The sequence below is a fragment of the Nannobrachium achirus genome (genome assembly GCF_963921795.1).
Source record: "Nannobrachium achirus genome assembly, chromosome: 24".
Classification (NCBI taxonomy): domain Eukaryota; kingdom Metazoa; phylum Chordata; class Actinopteri; order Myctophiformes; family Myctophidae; genus Nannobrachium; species Nannobrachium achirus.
Genome location: NC_137831.1, coordinates 4,281,288 through 4,302,586, shown reverse-complemented (window position 1 = coordinate 4,302,586; position 21,299 = coordinate 4,281,288). Strand labels below are relative to the sequence as shown.

Genomic DNA, 21,299 nt, shown 5'->3' with positions numbered 1-21,299 from the left:
ATCATTTGGCTTCATGGGGACCCCCTGGAACCGCCTTCAAGGACCCCTGGTGGTCCCCAGACCCCACTTTGAGAACCCCTGTGCTAAACGACCTACACCTTTAACTCATCGGATGCCCAGGAGGTGTCAACGTGTCAATCTCTTTGATGTCTACGTGTGCCCATCGACGCGTTCGACACGTCATACAGTAAACTATACTGTACTGTAGCACCTGTACTGTACTACCGTGGTGACGAAAACAACTCCATTTCCCAAAATGCACCGCAGGATCACATGACCGGGAAGTGCTGTCTCGCTAATAGACATGTATGCAAAGCTGCTGCACAAACATGCATTTTTCTCCTCCACACAAGGCGCGGTCACCGCCTCCTAGCAATTAATTTTCAATGAGAGGCGGGCGGCTTTTTCGGCCACGCAACAAAGTTTTGGGGCGGCGAGGCGAGCGGGCGCGGTCCCGTGAAATCCACCGCGAGCGTGCTCGTTTTGTGCATGCGTACGCGGGGCGGTGAGAGATGGATTGTGTTCATCTTTGTGAAATACCGCGCGGCGTTTACTCACTGAGCGAGTGTGTTTGTGTCTCACCGCGGAGCGGCCACCGCTGATCCTAGCGGCAGCCCCGACGGCAACCGCCTGTAGTGTGGAGGGCACCTAAATCTCCCCCTGCCTCTCATCTTATTGGTCATCCTGGGATTTAGATTGTCCTTGGAAACGCACGGCACCCAACTCACTTCACCCCCCCCCCCCCCCTCCTCTTCCTCCTTATTTTTTTATAAAATATTTTCGAAACATTATTTTATTTTAGCATCCGTTTTTCAAGAAAAAGTTGACTATAGCTCCTTTAAAATATGTTTTCACATAGGATCAAAGGTTATATGATCATGATTCACCTCCATCCTGGATGGCTTGGTTCGAGGCTTAACATAATTGTTATAAATATATTTGTAAAAGTCTATGGCGAAAATGAATGGGGAATATTAAGTGACCCCAGGAATCCACTTCCGCTGCGATGCTCTGTAGACACATGATCACATGATCACATGATCACATGATCACATGATCACAGGTTAATCCCCGGGGCGTTGGTGCATCTGCCAGGTCATTTCAGTCCAGTCTGATTGGTTGAGTGTCAGCTTGACCCCTCCTGCTCTCTCCTAAAACCCCCTGCTGAGTGACACCCAGGGGTGTCACACCAAATCCTGGGCCCCGGGTACGAGGATTCACTGCGGGCCCCCCCATGAATGTTCTTCATAGGGGGGAGGAGGGGGTTTAACCCATCTAGACTGGGAATGCATTATTTTGTGCTTTAACTATTGAAAAATAGCAGATATACAAGCTCACAGCGCGGCACCTAATATTTAAAATCCAAAAAAATATTATTTCAAGCCAAAAACACGCCACCTTCTTCTCCCCAAGAGAGAGAAAGTCTTCTAAGCTTCCCATCTCAAAATCGCCCCAGAAGCAAAACTTGAGTTACAAATGTTCGCTTCAAAAATACATACGGTAGGCCTATATTCAAAGATTTGCACACATTTTCACGACTTTTCAAAAACAGCAGATCTACAAGCTCGCAGCGCGGCACTCGGTGCCGCGCTGTGAGCTTGTATATCTGCTATTTTTCAATAGTTAAAGTATAACATAATTAAGGCCCCTCCATCTTGGGCCCTAGTAACTCAGTCCCACTCTCCCCACCCCCCCCCCCCCCCCCCCCCACCTTGTGACGCCCCAGGTGACACCTATAGCAGCAGAGAGCCCCTCCATTCAGGTCTCAAACCACCGTAAGCCCCCTAGATTTATATGTAGTTTGCTCACAACGCCCAGTCCGTGTCCCGCACTGAACATCGCCGAGCTACAAACTGGCCGTGCCTCACAGCGTGGCACGTCGCTGGCTCATAGATCGTCTCTTTTCGGTGCGCGTGCGCCACGATGCGCATCCGCGTATCAGCCAGGCGTATAAGCCCACGCGAGGGTCTTTAAGGAAAGGTCGTGAATAACACACACACAGAAGATCCTTTGTGAAGTTAGCAAGCGACAAACGGCTTTACTTCGGTCTCACGTCATCCATAGGCCAGCCAGTGGCGTCAGTTCAGAAAAAGCTAAGGTATGGCAACATGAATGGTGTCTTGCACGTGCGCGAAGGCATGATACATTTATTTACATGTTATTTTTACCCCTGTTTCTACGGTTTCTTGGGCTGCATATGGCAGCCTGGAACAGTTTAGTAAACGTGCCACAATTAACAATAATGCATTGCACCTGTGCTGCTGACCTACGGAACCTGGGAATATACCATCTTGTCAAGATTGGGAGAATACAAGCATGCCCCTGCCATACCCAATTGACGCCCCTGAGGCCAGCGGTCTGCCGCTCTGCTCAGAAAAAAGAAAAAAAAAGGCCAGATCGTTTCTGTTTCATTTGGAAGAAATTGCAGCTGAGCTTAGATAAGCCGTCTATTTGGCTGGCGGGGGGAAAGATCCGGAAAGAAACCGCTATCAGGCTGAGAGGGCAACCCATTTTCAAGCCCAAAGTGGGCCGTCTGTCTTTTGTGCTCAAAGACGCTGAACCGTGATAGCAAATTTGACTCGTCGTAGCAGCTTTTTTCTCTTGGCCCGCTGCCTGCTTTCTCCGCCACGGCGCTGTAGTGTACGGACAGATCCTGTTTGTGTACACACTGGCTGATTAGTGTTTGGACACCAGTAAGCCTCGTTCCCCTGGTCCCCGCGTAAAGCTGAAGAGAACCCGGCGGGGAGAGAGAGAGTGTGGATTAGGGGGGAGAGGGGGGGGGGAGGGTCGCTGTACTGTAGCGAGCAGGGACGTGCTGGCCATTGGGAAAAGTGGGACAACTCCCGAACGGCCGGCTCGGTCCAGGCCGGCCATTAGGGGAAAAAAAATAAAATGTCGGACTTCGTTTCCATTTTGTTCATTTTTTCTCAAAGCAAAGCCCTGCTTCATCATACAAGGCCGTCGCACAAAAGTAGTGAATACAGCAGATCTACAGGCACACAACGCCTCGCGGTGCGAGGCGTTGTGTGATCATTTTTTTAAAATGATAAATACAAAACAAACGGTTTTGGACATACAAGGTTTCCACCCGACAACGAAATACAACTCATGTAATTGGCCCACTGGCTTGTCACTTGTCATGATCTGAAATGGCAAATCTTTGAGTAGCAGCAGCAGCGCTATAGAGAGAGATCTCTCTCCATAGTGCACAATGAGGGCCTCTCCAACTCTTTTTCCTGGGCTGAATCAGGGGCCCAGCACGTCCCTGGTATGCATGATGGGCCATGGTGGCGCTATGAGCCAAGGTCGTCCAAGGGCTTTCATTCCCGCTCGCGCTGCGCGGCACAAAACAAATATTTGCGCTGGCAAGGGACCGATGGGATTAGAGCCGGCCGGGCAAGGTGGGCATGCAGGTAACATTTTAGAAGTGCCAGCCTCAGCCTTGTACGTTCACGTGCTCTTTGAAAGCGTTTGATTGGTGCCACAGCCCCTCTTAACCCATTTATAGGCCTAGAATTATTGAATGCTTTAACTATTGAAAAATAGCAGATATACAAGCTCAGAGTGCGACACTTGCAGATCTGTTATTTTTGAAAAATCTGGAAGATTTGTTCAAATCTTTGAATATACAGTATATATATATTTTTAAAGGGAACATTTGTAACTCAAATATTTGCTTCTGGGGGGTCCCTGATACAATATTTTGGCGAAATACATATCATTTTCGGGGTCCTTCACATGAAAACGTTTGATCGCCGCAGTCATGGAAACAGGTTTTTCCCCCCAAAAAAAACAACCTAACTCTTAACTCTAAAAAGAATTGCTAAATGTTTTCAAGATGTTTTAAAAAATAGCAGACAAGCTCATAACGCGGCACCGATATGAGCTTGTATATCTGCTATTTTTCAATAGATCGATGATTCTAAGCCTAAATGGGTAAAAACGGTTATAAAGGTTTAGGGGCTGAGCTGAGCTGTAGCCCTGGAAGTGAAGCCTGGAACAGCGTGATGCGCTGCTATTGAAGCTCTTCTCCTCTGTCCCCACCTTCCCCCAAAGACCTGGAATCGCTCCGCTTGTTGCTCTGGGCTTTAAATGCTATTGTGTTTATGTTTTTTTATTTATTTTCCTGGAGTTTGTCCTCATCCCCTCTCGCTTGCTGCTTTATTTACTCTGCATTCTGTGCTGTGACAGCGAGCTCAGAGCCTATTGTGCATGGATTGGTTCCATGACAGCATGCCTGCATGCATCACAATATAGTGACAGTTGTGGCGTTGTTGAATGTGTCAACACATGGCTAGATTATGGATGTTAAGTGTTGGCTAGATCAGTGGTTCTCAACCTGTGGGTCGGCACCCCCAGGGGGATCCCCAAATTATTTTGGGGAGGTCCCCAGATGATCAGCTTAATGTGAAACTTTGTTTTCTCACTCAACAGTAAACAAACCAACTTAAGGTTTAAGTGTATAGATAGAGGGTATCTTCACATTTCTAAAGTGACAATTTAAGGACTTTTAATACCTCTAAAATTACAAATTGAACATTGGCCAGATTGTCAAGATTAAATTGTGAAAATATCATATCTACATGCTCACAACACCTCGCAATGTAGATCTGATATTTTCACAATAGAACTGTGTTATCTTAGTGCTCGTCAGGGTGGGGGGTCCCCAGTTAAAATATGATTATTTTGGGGGTCACGGCCTGAAAAGGTTGAGAACCACTAGGCTAGATTATGGATGTCAAGAGTTGCTTCCGGACAGAATCTGAAACTGTGGTCAAATGATTATCTATCGGAATGTAGAGATTTAACATTTTAACCATAAACCTTTTTTAATGTATTTTTTTTATAAATGCCACTGCTAAGCCCTATTGCAAAGTACAACTCAGTTGTTGCTTTTTTATGTATAATTTTTACTCTGCCAACCATGAATTATAACCTCATCAATCTTATATTTGAATTTCACTGTTACAAATTATCCACAAACTAAGACTTAAATGCCCAGTTCACGATCATCACAATCCTTTTGTGTTCAATCTGTGTTTTTAGATATTTTAGTATTTCAGCATGCTACAAAGCATCAGATGATGCAATATCACGCTACAAAGCATATTATGACCAGCTGTTGCATGCTGAAATACAAAAATATGTTAAAATATGTAAAAAAAAATCAATGATAAAAAATATTTTTTTATTTTGATTAGTGAGAAACAATGATACTGTATGGAGATGGATTGAACATGGGAAAACAATGAAGTGACGACGGAAGAAACACAAATCTCTGTAGCTCTGTTACAAAGGCAGATGAAGGAACATCTTAAATGTTGAAACATTTACAAGGTCTTGTCCTGCGTGGACGTCATTAATATAATCTACTCTTTCTGGGCTTCACCACAGGTTCCTGCAGCACCGACGTCAAGGAGAACCGCAACGTGGACAACCTGCTCTCCAAGCGGGGCGTGGTAGCGGGGAACGGGGCCGGGCAGCGCCCCAAGGGGGCGGCGGCGGGGCCCGGGGCCGGGCAGCGCCCCAACGGGGCCGGCGGGGGAAGGAAGCGGCCCCTCGAGGAGGGCAACAACGGCCACGCCTACAAGCCCAAGAAGCGCAAGAAAGCGCCCGGCCCGGTCCTGCCCAAGAACGCCCTCATGCAGCTCAACGAGATCAAGCCGGGCCTGCCCTACAGGATGCTGTCCCAGACGGGGCCCGTGCACGCGCCCGTCTTCGTCATGGCGGTGGAGGTGAACGGCCAGACGTTCCAGGGCTCCGGCCCCACCAAGAAGAAGGCCAAGCTGAGCGCGGCCGAGAAGGCGCTGCGCTCCTTCGTCCAGTTCCCCAACGCCTCCGAGGCGCACATCGCCATGGGCCGCACGCTGTCCGTGCACGACGACTTCACCTCCGACCAGGCCGACTTCGCAGAGGACTTCGCGCTCTTCAACGGCTTCGAGCGGGCCTCCGCCGCCTCAGGCAACGCCGCCGCCGCGGCGGACGACCCGTTTTACCTGCCGTCCAACGGAGGCGTCGGCGGCTCCTTCGGCCCGCTGGGGACGCAGTGCCCGCTGCTGGCCTCGCCCGTGCCCGGCTGCATCCCCCAGGCCCCGCATGCCCCCTCGCCCCTCCTCGCCTCCTGCCACGCCGCCGGCAGCAGCAAGAACCCCGTCATGATCCTCAACGAGCTGCGGCCGGGCCTCAAGTACGAGTTTGTGTCGGAGAGCGGCGAGAGCCACGCCAAGAGCTTCGTCATGTCGGTGACGGTGGACGCGCGGGGCTTCCAGGGCTCCGGGCGCAACAAGAAGCTGGCCAAGGCGCGCGCCGCCCAGGCCGCCCTCTCCGCCCTCTTCAACCTGCAGCTGGACCAGGCGCCGTCCAATCAGCCCAGGCCCAGCGAGGGACTGCAGCTGCACCTGCCACAGGTACGCATGTCGAGGAAGGAGAACACACCTGGGCCTGGCATGTTTAGTCGGTAAAACTTTACAATAATGACCCGTTATAAATCATTTATAAACATTTATAAGCAGTTTGTAGATGAGTAATAAACATGAACAAACTGTTTATTGATTAGGGCTCTTGATAACATCTACAAAGCGTATATTAAACATGAACAAACATGGAGGTCACCTTAACAGACATTTTTAAATGAATCCCTACACATTAGATGTGATTTTTAGCATTGGTTATAAATGATTTAAAAACATTTACGAATGTATATAAATGGTTTATTCATGATTAGTTTACTACTTACTGATACCTTACTAATAACATGTAAATGATGTTTAACAGTTATAAATGTTTAGGCAAACATTTACAAATGTCAATAAACAGTTTGTTCATGTTTATTACTCATCTACAAACTGCTTATAAACGTTTATAAATTATTTATAACAGGTCATTATTGTAAAGTGCTACCGTTTAGTCCATTGACTACGACTCACTAATGTCTTCTCCACATGGGGTCTGCCCAATGTTAAAGACCTGAGGCCGATACAAATGGCTTCTAAATCAAATCTAAACTAGTTTTCTGGTGAAGAATATATATTTTTATTACCCGGCTTGTTTGAATGCTTGATTCTGATTGGTCAATAGCTGAAATCAGAGGTCTGATATTCCCCGATAACAGACCGCTCCGCTCTATAACAGACCGCTGCCTAATCAAGACTCAGAACACCTGCTGCAGTCAAGCTGCACTGCGTGAATCTTGTGCCGTATCCAACATGTCATCCATGTAAACAACCACACAGCCACATTTAGAACTAAACATTGCTCTCAAGAATGTTTTTAAAAATATTTTAAGCGAGGAATAGACGACGTAGTATCAGGAAATGGATTCTATCTAATCAGCACTTCCTTGTTTTCCAAGGCGACCGTGTCGTGCTGGGGGGACACTTCCAGCCGTCTGTAAACAAGGAAATACTTTGTTTTGTTTTTAGTTTTGAGTCAAATTATTAATTTTATTTAGTAGCCGGGTAATAAGCGAGATAATGAATGGCTCCTTGTTGAATGACGATAAATAACATCCAGTTATCAGGCCATCCGTCTGTTATATATCGTCATTCACCGCGGAGCCATTCATTATCCCTTACATGTGTCTTTCTATATCAGTGGTTCTCAAACTTTTCATATCAAGGACACCCACAATTATACGTATTTGGCTGCAGACCCCCCATCTCAAAACATTTTGTTCCAGACGCCGCCAGAAGCAAATATTTGATTACACGATTTGAGTATAAAAAAGCGCAGCTTCAAGTGACACAATATGAGCTTGTATATCTGTTATTTTTGAATAGCAGATATACAAGACTGTGTTACTCCCAGTCTCACATTGCATTGTCGTGTTTAAAAAGAAATACGGTTAAATGACGCGGATGATTTCCACGGATGGGTTAGCGGCCTGGGTTGTTTGAGGGAACATACTGTAGGTTCAACCATTTCCCAAAGTCACTGAGCCTTTATAAACGTTACAAAACCTGAATAATTCATGTCAATGTTGGCCAAATAAGTCAAGGGCGTTTGACTTTTACTCATGAATCAATATTATCTCAAGGGAATCAAATGGCTTTCATGAAAATCAAAAAAACCAAAGTAAACTTTGGAAAATGGTGCAGAGCCATAGTATCAAATACAAAGAGACTTAATCAATGGGATAAACATGCAAGACTATGGTGTTGGAAAAAAAAATAAACAAACGGCATATCTTTGTTGTTTCAGTGTCTTTGTTGTCGTAGATGTTTCTAACCGCGTAGAAACTTGTGTCGTATCATTTGCTACAAAGTCGGCATGGTGCAGAACAACGTTGTAATGTTTGGTTGCAGTGAGGACATTAGAGAAAGAGCCAGGGGCGTCAATTGGGTATGGCAGGGGTATGCAGCTGCCATACCCTGGGTCCAGGGGAGAAAATTAAAGTTACTTTTAAATATAAATCGATGAATGTCTTTTTGTTAAATTACAGTAAAATAAAGTGCACATTTTAACAAAATGGTCACTTTAACAAGGTATTAGAATTATATTCTCCACACTTGTATTCTCCCCATCTTGGCGAAATGGTATATTCCCAGGTTCCGCAGGTCAGCTGCACAGGTGCAATGCACTATTGTTAATTGTGGCACGTTTTACTAACATGCCAAGTTTAGTTGCACTTGAACAACCGTTCCAGGCTACCATATCCAGCCCAAGAAACCATAGAAACCTGTGTAAAAAAAAATGTAAAAACTCGTTTTTTTCAGACATTGTGAAAATGTTTCACAATAGAATTTCACAATTTCACAATTATTTTCACAATAGAACCGTGTTATACAAAATGTAATGCCTCTTTTCCATGAATACTCCCATCTTTGCCATACCCTAGCCTTTGCGTAACTGACGCCGCTGGAAAGAGCACTTTGATTGATTGCATGATTCGACGCCGTCCCTCTGTCTTCTATCGCTGCTCATTACCTCTGATTCTCCCTGACAAAGTCTGATTGAAAGGCCGTGAGAGAGAGTTCAATGCCGCGTGCACTGGACATCTGTTTGCACATCGCTTAATCCCCGCCGCTAATCCACGGCCACCGATAACGACGCGGAGTAAACCTGTACTATCTTAATTAACATCACCTCCTGAGTGCTAGTCAAACACGCCTATTGATTATAAAAGCGTCCCCACATGCACACCAGGGACGTGCTGGGCCCCTGATTCAGCCTGGGGAAAAGAGTTGTAGAGGCCCTCATTGCTGCTACTCAAAGATTTGCCATTTCAGATCATGACAAGTTACAAGCCAGTGGGCCAATTACATGAGTTATATTTCATCGTTGTCGGGTGGAAACCTTGTACGTCCAAAACCGTTTGTTTTGTATTTAACATTTTAAAAGTGATTTAAACTAGTGAAAACAGCCGATCTACAAGCACACAACGCCTCGCACCGCGAGGCGTTGTGTGCTTGTAGATCTGCTGTTTTCACTACCTTTGTGCGACGGCCTTGTATGATGAAGCAGGGCTTTGCTTTGCGAAAAAAAAATTACAAATTTGAAACTTGGAGATACAAGGTTTGTGCCCGACAGTGACGATTTACTTTGTTGGCCGCCCAGCCCCCAAAATGGAACGAAGGCCGACATTTTATTTTATTTATTTTTTCCTAATGGCCGGCCTGGACCGGCCAGAAATGAACTGGCCGTTCGGGAGTTTTCCCGCTTTTCCCAATGGCCAGCACGTTCCTGATGCACACGCATGCATGCACATGCGCGCACACACGCACTCGCCCACACACACCCACAGCTTTCTGTCAGGAATGCCATGAGTTTTACTGTTTAACCCTGCATGGCCCACTGTCGATTTTTTGACACATTTTTATTTTATATAAAAAAAAAGAGTTTAAGTAATTCGTTTTCCTAGTTTTCTTTTTTCACATTAACATGAGCATTGGATTCTATTGTTTAGTATTACAATGTCATTGGCCACGAATTCTGCATATAAATACCCCCCACAGAGGCTGACATTCCAGAGTCTGGACGAACAACATCTCACTTTTTCACTGAAGCTCTTGCTGTCACAAAAAACATAAGTAAAATGGCTGTAATCATTTTTTTGGTGATCATTAGAATGTCTAGAACATGTACAGTTATTATTGTGAAAGATATCCCCAACATGTAAATTAGAGCATGATTTAAAAAAACATTTTTTTTAAGTTACATTTTCCTCTGATTAGGACTCCTACAACACCATCTGACAGTAGAAATTAATCCGGGCCTTGCAGGGTTAAAGCCTCCTGCTTGTCCAGCCTTCATTCGTGTCAGCACAGCCCATGTTTCACTGAAACGGTGACAGTTTCACTGAGGTCTGTAGTGCCTTTTCAACTGCTTTATTTACTTAATGTCAACGTCATCATCATAGCTCATTCATATTATGAATGAGTACGACGTGTTCATAACATGACAAAGGCAGTGGTGGAAAAAGCACTCACATTCTTTACTTAAGTAAAAGTATCAATACCGTAATGTAGATTTACTCCGTTACAAGTAAAAGTCCAGAATTCAAAATGTACTTGAATAAAAGTATGAAAGAATTGGCATAAAAAAGTACTTAAAGTACCAAAAGTTTAAGTACAAAATGTTTGAAAATAGCAAATCTACAAGCTCACAACACATCGCAGCGCGATGCGGTGTGAGCTTGTAGATCGGCTATTTTCAAACAGCCTAGGTATAAACTAGGGCTAAAGTGGTTTGTGTATGTTTTATAATATTATAATCTATCCCTGCAAAGTAACTAGTAACTAAAGTAGTAGTAGTAGAGTAGAAGTAAAAGTATTGGAAATTGGAAATACTCAAGTAAAGTACAAATAACTCAAAAGTGTACTTAAGTACAGTACTACCAGTAAGACTCCCTAATCGGGAGATAAGCGACCGTTGGTCGCTTATCTCCTGTCACACTGCTGACATCAGTATGACATCACACCGTACACAAATGACCCTTATACCAGGAAAGAAGCATTTCTTCGACTCAGACCTTATCGCCAGGGTTGGCTTATAGTAGCTGTCGGTAGGACCATATATGGATTCTGTTAGTGTGGATCTCCTAACAGGGCATCATCTGGGATACAATCCCTTTTATGCCCATATATGGAGATCCCTAACAGAATCCCTTTCATGTCCATATGGAGATCCCTAACAGAATCCCTTTTATGCCCATATATGGAGATCCCTAACAGCATCCCTTTTATGCCCATATATGGAGATCACTAACAGCTAACAGAATCCCTTTTATGCCCATATATGGAGATCCCTAACAGAATCCCTTTTATGCCCATATATGGAGATCCCTAACAGAATCCCTTTTATGCCCATATATGGAGATCCCTAACAGAATCCCTTTTATGCCCATATATGGAGATCCCTAACAGAATCCCTTTTATGCCCATATATGGAGATCCCTAACAGAATCCCTTTTATGCCCATATATGGAGATCCCTAACAGAATCCCTTTTATGCCCATATATGGAGATCCCTAACAGAATCCCTTTTATGCCCATATATGGAGATCCCTAACAGAATCCCTTGTATGCCCATATATGGAGATCCCTAACAGAATCCCTTTTATGCCCATATATGGAGATCCCTAACAGAATCCCTTTTATGCCCATATATTATGGAGAAATCCCTGCTCTGAGTATCTGACATCAGTGTGATGTCACCTGTTTATGCCCATATATGGAGATCCCTGCTCTGCGTATCTGGTTGCTATGGTAAACAGTTGGTTGCTAGGGTAAAAAAACATGGTTGCTATGGTAAACAGTTGGTTGCTAGGGTAAACAGTTGGTTGCTAGGGTAAAACCATGGTTGCTAAGGTGGTTGCTAACGTACACTAACAAACCAGCAACAGCAGACTGTTGCCACAGCAACGTACACAAAGGTTTGTGTACACATGTGGTGTGATGTCATACTGATGCGGAGATATGAGCAGGGCAAAGGTGTGACGTGTGACGTGTGACGGACGGACGGCCGGTGGAGGTTTTCATAGTAAACTGCTCCCTGACGGTCGCAATAAATGTACTTAGATACTTTACACGACTGGACAAATGTCCCTCCTTTTTTCATCAGAATTATTCAGGCTTTGTCTTTGCAAATGTCACTTTATATATGAGTTATATGGAGAGAAGAAAGTCTGTCTGTGTCTGTCTGTCTGTCAGTCCAGCGTGCTCGCAGCTAATCTCACAAACCACTGGAGTGATCAGAGCCACATGTCTTGTACCCGCAGCCAGTAGGACTCATCCTCAAACATCATTCACACATTGTGAATATTTGTTCGTGTTTTTTGAATTCATATTCAACGTCAATATGATGAGATCCACATGGAAGCTAGTATACGTTGTTTAGACCCTGACTTGTTTTCTCACAAATGTGAGGTTGGCATTTGCGAAAAAAAAAAACCTGACTGTTAAGTAATATCTGAGGAAAGCTGTTTCTTTTAGGTAGTCGTTGTCCTCTGGAAGGAGCTCCCTGTGTGGCCCATCCATCCTTCACATGGAAGTCCCCTTCCTCTGTACTGTTCTTGTTTGAAACCCATTTAGGCCTAGCCCCATATAGAACCTCACCCGTCGCTGCATACTGTTGTGCTCCGAGATGAGGTCCTAGAAAGGTGGCGCAGCGATGGCCCGGACCGCCTCCACATCGAGTTGGAAAACACTCCAAACTAAATGTTATCCAAAAAGTAAAGGTAGTTCCGAGCTCCCAGACTATGGTTTTCCATCCCACGGTACATAAAACATGAACCAGCAAGGGCATGAAACAACCGCTTAAATCGTTAGTTTTGTAATGTTTTCCCATTCAAGCGGAACTGTTGCCAGTACTGTAGTCTCGCGTAGCCAGAGAGCATTTGCAAATCGCGTTAGGAAACAGTCTGGCCACGCGAGACTACGCCAGGGGCTTTTCTGAATTTAATGAGACTAAATAAGCGATTTAAACCGTTTTCCCAACGCCGTGGTGCATGTTATATGTACCGTGGGATGGAAAACCATAGTCTGGGAGCTCAGAACTACCTTTACTTTTTGGATAAAATGTTGTTCCGAGTGTTTTCCAACTTGACGTGGAGGCGGTCCCTGCCATCGCTGCACCACCTTTATAGGACCTCATCTCGGAGCACAACAGTATGCAGCGACGGGTGAGGTTCTATATGGGGCTAATTTAGGCAAAGAGTTATTTAATTGACTATTTACTATTGAAAAATAGCAGATGTAGATCTGCTATTTTTGAAAAATGTTATATATCTTTTTGAAAGTTAACATTTGTAACTCAAACATTTGCTTCTGGGTGGTCCCTGGAACAACATATTTTGAGATGGGGGTCCGTAGCCAAATGCATGTAATTTTGGGGGTCCTTGACATGAAAAAGTTTGAGGACCACTGATTTTAGAAGAAGGATTTAGAAGACATTTATAGAATAGGGTAAAACTAAAAAAAGACTTGCACAAATGTTCACAATTTTTCAAAAATAGCAGATCTACAAGCTCGCAGCCGCGCTGTGAGCTTGTATATCTGCTATTTTCTTTTAATAGTTAAAGCATAACATAATGGTTAAAGTGGTGTAAATCTAAAGTGACACAGGTTTGCGTTCAGGTCTATAAATGGCGTAATGTTTGTCCTGGTTGCCTCCTCCTCAGGGCCCATTTAGGGCCTAGAATTATTGAATGCTTTAACCAGTGAAAAATATCAGATCTACAAGCTCGCAGTGCGGCACTCGTGTAGATCTGCTATTTTTGAAGAATCATGAACATTTTTGCAAATATTTGAATATCTCATTTTTAAAGTGAACATTTGTAACTCAAATATTTTGTTCTGGGGGGTCCCTGATACAATATTTTGAAATGGGGGTCCATGGCCAAATAAATATCAGTTTGGGGGTCCTTCACATGAAAACGTTTGAGAACCACTGACATAGTAGTCTCTCAAGAACAGCTCCAGTTAAGTGAAAAGGACCTTTTCTTTGACGATGGCTGGCCAGATTGCTGATATAGAAACGTAGTTTAAAAAAAAAAAAAACCTTAGGATTCAAAAGATACTAATAGAATCGGGTCAAAATTCAAATTTTCACAATTTAAAAAAAATAGCAGATCTACAAGCTCGCAGCGCAGCACTCGGTGCCGCGCTGTGAGCTTGTAGATCTGCTATTTTCCAATATTTAAAGCTGTCAATAATTGTATGCCTAAATGGGTTAATGTTTGTCCTGGTTGCCTCCTCAGGTCTTGGCGGACGCCGTCTCCCGTCTGGTCGTTGACAAGTTCAGCGAGCTGACGGACAACTTCACGTCTCCGCACGCGCGGCGGAAAGTCCTGGCCGGCGTTGTTATGACTACAGGTATTGGTGGCTGTCGGGAAGAAACCTCTTATGTCCCCCATCTAATAACTCTTTGTGTGTTTTCAAGTGCCCTACTTGATCATAATTAGCAATTAGCAACAATTACAAGACAGTACAAGACAGCTGTCAGTTTACAGTGGGCAGTTGTTTCCGAACAACGATCTATCTACATCCATCCATCCCAGTGGGACGTGCATCGAGGACCTTCCTAGGAATTTGTCTCACGCCTTTCCATAAAATATTAGAAAACACTGGGCTCAATGAAAGCCCGGCTCAATAAGCAGGATCGATAAGGTGCTCATTATCAATGAAAATGTATCCCTATTGACAACACAGAAAAGTGTGTGGGGAGAATCAGTTGGCATGACGACTAAAACCTAATCTCATTCTCCATGAATTGTGCGGCGCAGGCTCGGACGTGAAGGACGCCCAGGTCATCTGCGTGTCCACGGGGACCAAGTGCATCAACGGAGAGTACATGAGCGACCGCGGCCTGGCGCTCAACGACTGCCACGCCGAGATCGTGGCCCGCCGCTCCCTCCTCAGGTTCCTCTACTGCCAGCTGGAGCACTTCCTCAGGTGAGCCTCTAGGGGGGGCCGAGGGGGGCTCATCATTCACACGCGCCGCGTGGGTTTCCTTTTGAAAATCATGCTCTTTTCATGGCAGCGACACAGCGGTGTGATGAAGTGTGAATTACCCGTAAGAAGTGAGCCGCTGACAAACAAAAACGTACTGATTCGGAATTTGATTCCTTGACAACGAGCGCGCAGGGGCGTCATAAGGGTGGGGAGTGGGACTGGGTTACTAGGACCCAAGGTGGAGGGGGCCTTAATTATGTTATACTTTAGCTATTGAAAAATAGCAGATCTACAATCTACTATTTTTGAAAAGTCTTTGAATATATGTATTTTTTTAAGAGAACATTTTCTGCCTCAAATTTTGCTTCTGGGCGGACCCTGGGTCCGTGGTCAAATACATATCATTTTGGGGGTCCTTGACATGAAAAGGTTTGAGCACCACTGACATAGAAATAAAAAAAAACCTTAGAAGCCCACGCGCAAAGAGATAAGAACGCAAAGAACAGCAATACAGTAAACATTAAGTAATCTAAGAAAGGATAATCTATATTCATTTGTTAAAAGGCAGCATTACAAAAGAGAGTGAATGTGTTGTCATGTTCTTCATGTCAGGTTGTCTGATGTCTGATGCAAAATGAGATGATAATAAATAAAAACATGTCATGTATGATTCTGATTCTGAATTACAGTTATACAGGATATACAGCTCACAGCGAGCTTGTAGATCAGCTATTTTGGAAAAATCTCAAATATATATGTACATAATGTTGAAATTAACGGTCCCTGGAACAAAATATTTCGAGATGGGGGTCCACAGCGAAAGACATGATTTTGGGCGTCCTTGACATGAAAACGTTTGAGCACCTATGATATCTAGAAAAAAGAAATCTTGATTTTTGTCAGTGGTGCTCAATATTTTTCATGTGAAGGACCCCAAAAATGATATGTATTTTGGCCAGGGACCCCCATCTCAAAATTTAAGTTACAAATGTTTGCTTAAAAAAATACATACATTCAAAGATTTGCACACATTTTCACAACTTTTTCAAAAATTGCAGATCTACAAACTCTAAAAGATATACAAGCTCACAGCACGGCACGACTGCCACGCTGTGAGCTTGTATATCTGCTATTTTTCAATAGCTAAAGTATGTACAATAGTTAAGGCCCCTCCTCCACCTTGGGCCCTAGTAACTCAGTCCCACTCCCCCCCCCCCCTTGTGACACCCCTGTCTGCAGCTCCAACACAGAGGAGCAGCAGAGCTCGGTGTTCTGCCGCTGTGAAAACAACCAAGGCTTCAGACTGAAGGACAATGTCCAGTTCCACCTGTACATCAGCACCTCGCCCTGCGGCGACGCACGCATCTTCTCCCCGCACGAAGCCGCCATGGAGGGTGAGTGGATTCTAGCGAGGCCACGTTTGGTCGAGTTTCGACGCGCTCTCACTTTTTTGTTTAGACCAGGGCTGGGCAACTTTGATGATGGAGAGGGACACTATATTTTCACACTCACTCCAGCTGGCCACAATGTATCCACAACTTTCCAACATCCCATCATGCATTGCGCAGAATGTGCAGACAGCTTCCGGCGCCTCACCCGAGAGTGATCTACAAGCTCACAACGGTTGCATCTGTGACGCGACGTGAGCTTGTATGTCTGCTGTTAACCGGAAGTGTCCCACAGATAATGCTACAGTAAATTCTCGCGGAAACAGGTGGATATACAGTTAAAAAAATAGCTAAAATAGCCGATCTACAAGCTCAAAACGTGTCACACTGCGACACGTTTTTTGCCTCTGTTTTTTTTAACGGGAATCCGTGTGACGTCACACGGATCAACTCTCAGAACAGCACTGTTCTGAGAACCCGTGGAAAGCTTTTCATCTCTGTCTTCCCAAAACCAGAGAAAGACACAATTGTCAGAAATAGGACTTTGTGAGGATAAAAGGTGCCAGTGGGACCCCAAAAAAAGGTTTTAAAATAGAAAAAGTGAAAATTCATGGTGTAGGTCCTTTAAAAATATATAAGTGAGCCAGATCCATCTCTACAGACTAAAGGACTGGGGTCGTGGGTTAAGGTTGGTGTGACCTTACCTTGCTTTATGATGTCATCTGTGCTCCAGACCAGGGGGACAGGCACCCCAACAGGAAGGCCCGCGGCCAGCTGCGCACCAAGATAGAGTCGGGGGAGGGGACCATCCCGGTGCGCTCCAGCAACACCCTCCAGACCTGGGACGGCGTTCTGCAGGGGGAGAGGCTGCTCACCATGTCCTGCAGCGACAAGATAGCCAGGTAAGATCCATATGGTTTCTATTAGAGGTGATAAGATAGCCAGGTAGGTTATATATGGTTTCTATTAGAGGTGATAAGATAGCCAGGTAGGTTCCATGTGGTTTCTATTAGAGGTGATAAGATAGCCAGGTAGGTTCCATATGGTTTCTATTAGAGGTGATAAGATAGCCAGGTAAGATCCATATGGTTTCTATTAGAGGTGATAAGATAGCCAGGTAGGTTCCATATGGTTTCTATTAGAGGTGATAAGATAGCCAGGTAGGTTCCATATGGTTTCTATTAGAGGTGATAAGATAGCCAGGTAGGTTCCATATGGTTTCTATTAGAGGTGATAAGATAGCCAGGTAGGTTCCATATGGTTTCTATTAGAGGTGATAAGATAGCCAGGTAGGTTCCATATGGTTTCTATTAGAGGTGATAAGATAGCCAGGTAAGATCCTTATGGTTTCTATTAGAGGTGATAAGATAGCCAGGTAGGTTCCATATGGTTTCTATTAGAGGTGATAAGATAGCCAGGTAAGATCCATATGGTTTCTATTAGAGGTGATAAGATAGCCAGGTAGGTTCCATATGGTTTCTATTAGAGGTGATAAGATAGCCAGGTAGGTTCCATATGGTTTCTATTAGAGGTGATAAGATAGCCAGGTAAGATCCATATGGTTTCTATTAGAGGTGATAAGATAGCCAGGTAGGTTCCATATGGTTTCTATTAGAGGTGATAAGATAGCCAGGTAGGTTCCATGTGGTTGCTATTAGAGGTGATAAGATAGCCAGGTAGGTTCCATATGGTTTCTATTAGAGGTGATAAGATAGCCAGGTAGGTTCCATATGGTTTCTATTAGAGGTGATAAGATAGCCAGGTAAGATCCATGTGGTTTCTATTAGAGGTGATAAGATAGCCAGGTAAGATCCATATGGTTTCTATTAGAGGTGATAAGATAGCCAGGTAGGTTCCATATGGTTTCTATTAGAGGTGATAAGATAGCCAGGTAGGTTCCATATGGTTTCTATTAGAGGTGATAAGATAGCCAGGTAGGTTCCATATGGTTTCTATTAGAGGTGATAAGATAGCCAGGTAAGATCCATATGGTTTCTATTAGAGGTGATAAGATAGCCAGGTAGGTTCCATATGGTTTCTATTAGAGGTGATAAGATAGCCAGGTAGGTTCCATATGGTTTCTATTAGAGGTGATAAGATAGCCAGGTAAGATCCATATGGTTTCTATTAGAGGTGATAAGATAGCCAGGTAGGTTCCATATGGTTTCTATTAGAGGTGATAAGATAGCCAGGTAGGTTCCATATGGTTTCTATTAGAGGTGATAAGGTAGCCAGGTAGGTTCCATATGGTTTCTATTAGAGGTGATAAGATAGCCAGGTAGGTTCCATATGGTTTCTATTAGAGGTGATAAGATAGCCAGGTAGGTTCCATATGGTTTCTATTAGAGGTGATAAGGTAGCCAGGTAAGATCCATATGGTTTCTATTAGAGGTGATAAGGTAGCCAGGTAAGTTCCATATGGTTTCTATTAGAGGTGAGAAGATAGCCAGGTAGGTTCCATATGGTTTCTATTAGAGGTGATAAGATAGCCAGGTAAGTTCCATATGGTTTCTATTAGAGGTGAGAAGATAGCCAGGTAGGTTCCATGTGGTTTCTATTAGAGGTAATAAGATAGCCAGGTAAGATCCATATGGTTTCTATTAGAGGTGATAAGATAGCCAGGTAAGATCCATATGGTTTCTATTAGAGGTGATAAGATAGCCAGGTAGGTTCCATATGGTTTCTATTAGAGGTGATAAGATAGCCAGGTAGGTTCCATATGGTTTCTATTAGAGGTGATAAGGTAGCCAGGTAGGTTCCATGTGGTTTCTATTAGAGGTGATAAGGTAGCCAGGTAGGTTCCATGTGGTTTCTATTAGAGGTGATAAGATAGCCAGGTAAGATCCATATGGTTTCTATTAGAGGTGATAAGATAGCCTGGTAGGTTATATATGGTTTCTATTAGAGGTGATAAGATAGCCAGGTAGGTTCCATATGGTTTCTATTAGAGGTGATAAGATAGCCTGGTAGGTTCCATATGGTTTCTATTAGAGGTGATAAGATAGCCAGGTAGGTTCCATATGGTTTCTATTAGAGGTGATAAGATAGCCAGGTAGGTTCCATATGGTTTCTATTAGAGGTGATAAGATAGCCAGGTAAGATCCATATGGTTTCTATTAGAGGTGATAAGATAGCCAGGTAAGATCCATATGGTTTCTATTAGAGGTGATAAGATAGCCAGGTAGGTTCCATATGGTTTCTATTAGAGGTGATAAGATAGCCAGGTAGGTTCCATACGGTTTCTATTAGAGGTGATAAGATAGCCAGGTAGGTTCCATACGGTTTCTATTAGAGGTGATAAGATAGCCAGGTAAGATCCATACGGTTTCTATTAGAGGTGATAAGATAGCCAGGTAAGATCCATACGGTTTCTATTAGAGGTGATAAGATAGCCAGGTAGGTTCCATACGGTTTCTATTAGAGGTGATAAGATAGCCAGGTAGGTTCCTTATGGTTTCTATTAGAGGTGATAAGATAGCCAGGTAAGTTCCATATGGTTTCTATTAGAGGTGATAAGATAGCCAGGTAAGATCCATATGGTTTCTATTAGAGGTGATAAGATAGCCAGGTAGGTTATATATGGTTTCTATTAGAGGTGATAAGATAGCCAGGTAGGTTATATATGGTTTCTATTAGAGGTGATAAGATAGCCAGGTAGGTTCCATATGGTTTCTATTAGAGGTGATAAGATAGCCAGGTAGGTTATATATGGTTTCTATTAGAGGTGATAAGATAGCCAGGTAGGTTCCATATGGTTTCTATTAGAGGTGATAAGATAGCCAGGTAAGATCCATATGGTTTCTATTAGAGGTGATAAGATAGCCAGGTAAGATCCATATGGTTTCTATTAGAGGTGCACGGATGGCGGTTTTAGCCGGGGTTGCCGTCGTTAACCTATTTAGAACGGGTATTATTACTTTATGCTTTAACTATTGAAAAATAGCAGATATACAAGCTCGCAGCGCGGCACCGAGTGCCGCGCTGCGAGCTTGTAGATCTGCTATTTTTGAAAAATCTTGAAAATTTGAATTTTGACCCGATTCTATAAGTGTCTTTGGAATCCTTCTAAGGTTTTTTGAAAAACCCTATGTTTCTATGTCAGCAATCTGGCCAGCCATCGTCAAAGAAAAGGTCCTTTTCACTTCAACTGGAGCTCAGTTAGCATGTTCTTGAGAGACTATGTCAGTGGTTCTCAAACCTTTTCATGTGAAGGACCCCCAAAATGATATGTATTTGGCCACGGACCCCCATCTCAAAATATTTAGTTCCAGGGACCCCCCAGAAGAAAAATTTGAGTTACAAACGTTTGCTTTAAAAATACTTATATTCAGTGATTTGCCCACATTTTCACGACTTTTTCAAAAAATACCAGATCTACAAGCTCGCAGCACGGCACTCTGTATCGCGCTGTGAGCTTGTATATCTGCTATTTTTCAATAGCTAAAGCATTCAATAATTCTAGGCCTAACCAGCGGTTGGGCGTTACTGGAAAAAAAAAAAAGCGTTAACTTTTGAAACCTGTTTATTTCCTGCTCCCACATTCTAGACATAATTATGATGTACTACACGTTATTTGTAAAGGGTTTAAAATGACAATAACTATTTCTAACACGGATTGAAATTAAATTGACTGTAGTTAGTCATTATTAAGTTCATCACGTGGTCATCATTATAATTAGTTCCCCCGTAATATTAATCCATCGGTTGTTTTTTGTTATATTCACAGATTACTGGGAAAAGTGTCAACTTTTGAGACCTACATCTGTTGTTCCCGCCCTCACAGTATTGACTTTATACTGTATTACACTTCTGCTATTTGCAGTTCCCAGTAATATGAATAGTTTTCTGTTGGAGCAAATAGAGGACAGTACAGAACGGCTGCAGTAAATTATGACCATTCTGCTGTGAAAATGAACAACCTTCACGTTTTACTAAGCGGAAGAAAACAAGAAATATTCCTGTGATAAGTACAGCAAGCTGCTGGTTGTCTGCTAGTCAGTGCTACAATGCATCATGGGTA

The 21,299-nt window shown here is 43.7% G+C and overlaps 1 protein-coding gene across 1 annotated transcript in view; it reads left to right on the top strand.

The window, feature by feature from the left end:
• The window catches only part of LOC308309385 (double-stranded RNA-specific editase 1-like), a gene marked incomplete at both ends in the record, with an annotated part of 58,127 nt that overhangs the window by 32,736 nt on the left and 4,092 nt on the right, over positions 1 to 21,299 (top strand). Inside the window, 5 exons of the mRNA XM_080754933.1 lie at positions 5,374 to 6,407; positions 14,198 to 14,312; positions 14,723 to 14,891; positions 16,131 to 16,285; positions 17,013 to 17,181. Of these exons, the coding sequence (XP_080611059.1) occupies positions 5,374 to 6,407; positions 14,198 to 14,312; positions 14,723 to 14,891; positions 16,131 to 16,285; positions 17,013 to 17,181 (1,642 nt within the window). The remainder of the gene's footprint in view (positions 1 to 5,373; positions 6,408 to 14,197; positions 14,313 to 14,722; positions 14,892 to 16,130; positions 16,286 to 17,012; positions 17,182 to 21,299) is intronic.